The 6,260-nt window shown below is 43.4% G+C and overlaps 1 protein-coding gene across 1 annotated transcript in view; it reads right to left on the bottom strand.

Moving 5' to 3' along the window:
• Positions 1 to 5,920, bottom strand: part of HHLA1 (HERV-H LTR-associating 1) — a 20,154-nt gene extending 14,234 nt beyond the window's left edge. Inside the window, exons 1-3 of the mRNA XM_008936158.1 lie at positions 5,902 to 5,920; positions 1,246 to 1,305; positions 43 to 123 (exon numbers count right to left, since the gene is read on the bottom strand). Coding sequence (XP_008934406.1) covers positions 43 to 123; positions 1,246 to 1,305; positions 5,902 to 5,920 — 160 coding nt within the window. The remainder of the gene's footprint in view (positions 1 to 42; positions 124 to 1,245; positions 1,306 to 5,901) is intronic.
• Positions 5,921 to 6,260: the final 340 nt, after the last annotated feature.

Raw genomic sequence — 6,260 nt, 5'->3', positions numbered from 1 at the left:
TGGGCTGACAGCCTGTGTGCCCTGCCAGCCTTGTCACTTTACCTCTGAGCACTGTGTTCAGCATACTGTTCACCAGCTCTGTCAGGTTGATAGCAGCCAGATCCACGGCCTTTGCAGGCAGCTCTGAAAGAGAAGGGGGTCTCTGAGCAGCTGGCTGCACAAGGGTGCAAGGACATGGCTGATAGCCCCCTGCTTATATATGGCAAATATCTTCCAGAATGAGAAAAACAAAATGAGAACATCATGTATATGGAGTGCACTAAAAATCTATGGCGAGAAAATAAAGATGCCAGGAGAGCAGGGAAGAGTCTGGAAAATAACAAAGCCAGGTGGGCAGTGCAATGGGAGGCCAAAATTTCAGTCGAGGTCTATGGCCACTATTCCCTTGAGTGTGCCCTTGAGCAGGCTGCTGGGGAGCAGAGCCAGTCCTGGGGGTTTGGTGCCCTCTCGTGCTGGGCAATGAGTATTTACTGCCAAAGGAGCAGCAGAGCTCTTTACAGATCACACACAGAGGAGAAAGTATCTAGGAATTGTCTTCCCTTCCCGAGTGCTACATGGAACTGGGATGAAAATACAGATTTTATTTTTTTTTTACAGCTACATTGATTGCTGTACAGCTATGACAGAATAAATTCACTGTAGGTGAATCACACTTTTTATTTTAATGTTTTCTTTCTGTTGAAGTTGCTTATTTGTTTTTCCCAAGTCAAAATTTCCAAAGATGTTCTTTGGCTTCCCTCCCAGGAAGTCATGCAGAAGCAGAGCAGTGTGGCATCTGCGTGTCCTTGCAAGGAGGAAGGTCTGTGTGTGCATGACAGAAATGAAAAACAGAGAAGGATGGGAAAAGAAGCACAGAAAGCTGAGATGAGAACAAAATCAAATTTGGGGAAAAATACAATTTTCCAGTGACATCAGCATTATTTTTAACCAGTTCAAAACCAAGCTGCATCCTAGGGCTGGAAGCAGGGTTTGTCCACAGCACAGAAGAGAGGAAAGGAAAAACAAAAGGGAATGAAGACCTGGGAAGAGGAGAAAAGAAAAAGAGAAAACATTTTAGATTTCTGGAACATTTTAGAACCTGGCCAGGGACCTGGGTAAGCCCTGGGTTGCATGAAGAGCCCTTGGGTTGGGGCTCACAGACTCTGCAGGGGAAGGGTCCCTCTGCTGACTCCTCCGTGGCCAGCATAATGTCTCCCACTCCCATTGACACCCCCACACAGGGTCTCCTGAGGTGCTACTTGTTACCTGCAGTAGCCAGCACTGCCACTTGCTTCTCTTTCTTATTTTCTCTTCTTATGCATGAAGCTGTGAAGTGAAGAAAGAGACTGAGAAGCCATTTTCCCTACTGAGGTGCCAAGCAACTCTCTGTTGAGCTCTCTGCCTGGATTACTTTGCTGCTTTCATTCATTGTAGCTCAGAAACTAATGGATGTTAGCACTGCAAAGCAGGCCACTGAGTATCCACAGCAGCAGCTCAACAAGTGCATAAGAATAAACTTGTCCTAAAGGACTTGCCAGGCCCTCTAGCTGCCAGCAAAAGAAATAAAACAGATTAAATATCTGAGCTTGCCCCCGTAACTCCTGAATTAAAAGAAAAAAAAAAATACTAGTAATCCGTTGTAGAGTCTGCACTAGGCTTGCACACAGCATTGACTACAAGGTGCATACTATGAAAAGGCCAAATCTAAACAAATTTTCACAGGCTGCGTGCATGTTTTTCAGAGCAGTCATTCAGCTGAGTGCTGTACTCAAGAGCTGCGTTCCAAGAGAAATGGACTCCAGCTGGCCTCAGGAAATTTAACTCACTTCCTGGGACTCCCTCAGGTGAGGAGCAAGGGCAAGGTGCAGAGCCTTGATTTAGACATCACAGGACAAGTTAAGTGCAGGAGTTTGGTGCTTAGGTTCCTTATCCTATCAATGGAGAGTTGAGTGCCTCCAGAGTAGTCCAGGAGGCTATCCAATGAGCCAGTGCTAGCAAATGCTAAACTCTCATGCCCCTCTGAAGCTCCAGTTTCTCAGTCCATCCAAGTGCCCCAGAGACAAGTCTTCTCTCGGGAGCTGGTGGTGAGGAGAGCTCACTTCAGTGGTTGTAGTGCCTCACTCTGCTTTGAAATCTAATGGGCAGAGCTCTCACCAGGGAATAGAAAAATCTATGCCTTGCACAGAGAATCCCTGGTTACATTTCTCTTTCTCCTCTTTATATATATACATGTATAGATATAGAAATAAAGGAAAAAATAGCCTGCAGACAAGCCGTGGTGCATGGCCTATAAAACATGACTCCTCATACAGTGCTAGTCAGCTGTATTAACAACTCTCACTTAGTATGAGCTACATTTGCCCAATCCAGTTGTTAGGTCTTCTAACCCTTCTCTCTCTTTCCATATAAAACTTTCTGACTCTAGATTCATGGCATGGGATCCAAGAACAGACTTCTGCCACCATCTGGTCCACCCTTCTGCATGGACCAGCCCTGGAGCTCCAGTCCATCAGTCTTGTCTACACAAGGGGAAACAACCAAGCCTACTACAGGTATGGGCATGGGGCTGTGGGAGCAATTGGGAAAGAAATGCCTGGGTTATTCCCTGGGGAGCACCAGATCATCATCCTTACCTGTGCTGAAAACCAGAAAGAGACACAGAAATCCCAGACTCATCTTCACTGCCATATGCCAGCAGAACCACTGCATTATGGACTCTGACTTCCAGCAGGTTTGGCTGCTCTAGGAGAAAGGAATACTGTTTTGGTGGTGTGTGCTAGTGGTGTTGTAAGAATTTGTCCAGATCTTGTCCCAGAATGCTGTGATCGTGAAAGAAATACTAGTATTTTAGGGTGTAGAGAAAAGATTAGTGATGTAAACGGCAAAGAATCAGAAAACACACAATCAATATTTTCCATGTATGTGTGGCTGTCATGAGCTTATTATGTAACTTCATTTTTGAGTCCTATGTGACTGTTGCTTTGGTGGGTCTTGATAAGATTGTTTACATAGTTCACTTCTCTGGCCGGATGGCCCGTGCCCAAAGCACAATGACATGTCAGATGTCTACACCTTTTCTGTTGAAGCAAAATAAAATTTACTTATGTTCAGTTTCCCGTGTCAGCTGAGCTTATTTTCTGCAAAAATGCTGCTCACCTCCACCATCCCTAGTCTTGCTTTTCTATAGTTAATGATTGTCACCAAGCTGTGTCCTGTGCTGCCTTGCCTAGTTGCTTGGGAGGGATGCCTTTCAGGCAATGAGCTGCTTTCCAGGTTTCAAAGATTTAATTAGAGGTGGTTAGAAAAAAAGCAGGAAAGTCCTTGCTTCCTTGCATGTTCCCCCCGTTTTTGTAAGATCAGAACACACTAAAGAGCTCTGTAGTTGTCAAAAAATGAGGGATTATAGGAAAAGTAGCAAAAATCCAAAGCGTTTTTTTTTTCATATCCTCTCTGATTAGCTAATCTTGTGACTATGCAGCAAATCATTATCTCAAATATAATACTGTTTAACAAACCATTATCATCATGTTTAAAATCTTTCTCATATTTAATTTACTGGAGAATTAACACATTCTGAAAATAGCTAATTTGCACTTAGCAGTTCTAGAGAGACCCTTCCTTGGGATGATGGAACAATATGCAATATTTCTGTGCTCGAAATGTCTGTGTTTGCTCATCTAATGAGTCAAAAACATTTAAGTGCCAGCTATGCTAATTCAAAGAAAGCTCTGAGGAGCTTTTTAGGTAATTCATCCCATTTATCCTACCCATTTGCCTAAGCCTTTTTTTACTTGACCCAAAGCTTATACTTATCCACAGTTCCTGCACAGTATGTGCAGAAGAGCAGGTCTGAGGCAGAAAGAGAACCATGGCCAAATCTCATTCCCTAGACTTTATACTCCATCACTTTTCTGTAAGCTGGACTAACAATCTATGGACAGAATCCAGTGTCCCATGGACCAGTCTATCATCAAAAATCCTAAGCTTGGCCCTTCTTACAACAATATTTGGGATCTGACCAACAACCTCGTTGATTTGACTGTAAGAAACAGAGAGGAGTTAATGAGAGATACTCCTCAGTGGTGCTGAATTTGGTGCTTTGCAAAGGTGTGGGGAGGTGGTTGTCAGAGAGAGAGCAGGCTCTGGGGTCAGCTGGTGTTGCAGGATGGAGAGTTGGGCGATCATGTCTGGGGGAAGTTTGTAGCTAGCTCTGTTTTGGAGCAGGAGGGCTATGGTGACTGGTGCACCTACTAAGTTAAGTGTCCTGTTGCTGGGGAACTGTTGGGTTGTATTTCAGTTCAGTTGTGACTGAAGTCAGCAGTGGGGTGATTTGCAGTGTTTTTTTTTTAATGGAACTTCATGAATTTTTATTCCTATACTATGAGAAGCGACCGTCTCCTTAGCTCTGGAAGATCTGTGTTATAATGAGCCATACTTGATGATGACTGTTCAGTGTTTATGGGCCACAGACCTCCCCCTGAGCAAGTTCCTTATGCTCCATTCCCTGTCTACAGGGTGCAATCAGGCTGCATGGCCAGTGCTGTCTCTGTGGGAATCAATGTGAAACATGACCAAAAGCAGTGCTGCCACCATACCATCCCTACAGCATAAGGCTGGTCTTGGCTGAAGCTTCTCTACAGCCCAGGCAGGCGAAAGAATCCAAATCTCTGCCTTTCATGAGGATTTTGGCTGTGTGGCAAGTGAAAGACTCAAACCTAGGAGGTAGGAGGAGGGGACATCCTCTGTCCACTTTCAGCCTGCCCCTACACATCGATGGTCAGTGGTCATACCAGAGTAGGAGACTGTGATATCCAGCACATGCTTTGAGGAAAATGGGCTGTCCTGGGTTACCAGGGAATCGTGCTTGGAATAACAAAGAAATTCTTGATAAAGATATTTCACAGTCTGATCTGCAAGCACGGGTGTTCCACAAGGCTTGACAAGTAGAAGGGTTGATTGACTGTCGATAATTTCCTGTCAGGAATCTAACTTCATTCCTGATTTATTTGAGGTGGCCCAGAGCTGTTGATGGCGGCAGGATGGGGAAGGTCATCTGACAGAGGATTCAGTGCAACAGGCTAGGACATTGGCTAGAGAGAGCACATTCCCAAGAGACAGAGAAGAAACAAGAAGATTGATACATGAAGAATCTGTCCTAACAAAGCACCTTAGGGGAGAGAGAGAGGAAAAAAAAAAACAGCTGGAAAAGCAGGAAAAAAATTGTAAGAGTGAAATTTATGCTTAGAAGCATCCCATGCACATTGAGAGATGCTTTCTTGCTCACCTAATTTGCAAGTCCCTGATGTCCTCCACACTGAGCTGATCCTCCACACTGACCAACACATACGGTTTTCTCCACACCCAAGGCTGATTTGTAGCAGGAACACAGAGCAGGCATTAGCGTGGCCATAACACATTTATCTGAGATGGGATTACTCACTACAAGCTCAATCAAATGAAATATGTAATGATTTGGATAACATGCAAACATAACCTGGAAGGACAGATCATAATAAGCCAAATCCGGTCCCACTTGTAGCAAAGAAACATTAATTAATGTTCGTATATAATGAATGGAGGATCATCCATTCATGGGAAGGCTTGTTTTGCCAGAATGGCAGATTTAAGATTGTGATATCCTCTGGCCAATACATGCTTAAAAAGAAATTGCTGTAGAGAAATCTCAGTGCTAAGAACATCACTCTAGAAAGGACTGCCCTTATTCTCAATTGGTAAAGACAGATTTAAATTTGAAGTATTAGGTTTTAGCTGCTTTCCAAAATCTTTTCCCAGCATTAACTCTAAATATTTATGCTGTTCAATTAAATTTCAAAGCCAATTGTGACAAATATTCCTAGAACTGCTGCTGAAGTATCTTATCTCTCAGCAATGTGGATATTACCTCCACATACATATTATTACCTCCTACAGTACACGTCATGTTTGCATTACACTGACTATACGATATCTAATTTTTATCTATTAGAGAGAACTCTTTATTACTTTGTAACTGTATCTCTTTTGTTTGCCATCGTGTGACTCTACTGTGATGACTGAAATACATGTCCAGATTGTAAATAGGAAACCTTCATTGTACTCCAGCTCAAAATCACAAAGAATTTCCATTTCAAATCTGAGTGCAATTCACAAGCACTAAAGACACAGGTGCCACACAACCATCCCACAAACCTACTCTCAGTGAATATTTTCTCTCCAAACAGTTATCTGACACACACTGCAGGTCAAACTTTCAGTTGCAAATTCACCTTCACCTCTAGTGG

Source organism: Merops nubicus, unplaced genomic scaffold, assembly GCF_000691845.1.
Source record: "Merops nubicus isolate BGI_N331 unplaced genomic scaffold, ASM69184v1 scaffold2780, whole genome shotgun sequence".
Classification (NCBI taxonomy): domain Eukaryota; kingdom Metazoa; phylum Chordata; class Aves; order Coraciiformes; family Meropidae; genus Merops; species Merops nubicus.
Note: the sequence above shows the minus strand (reverse complement) of the source record. Positions and strands in the feature narration are given on the sequence as shown.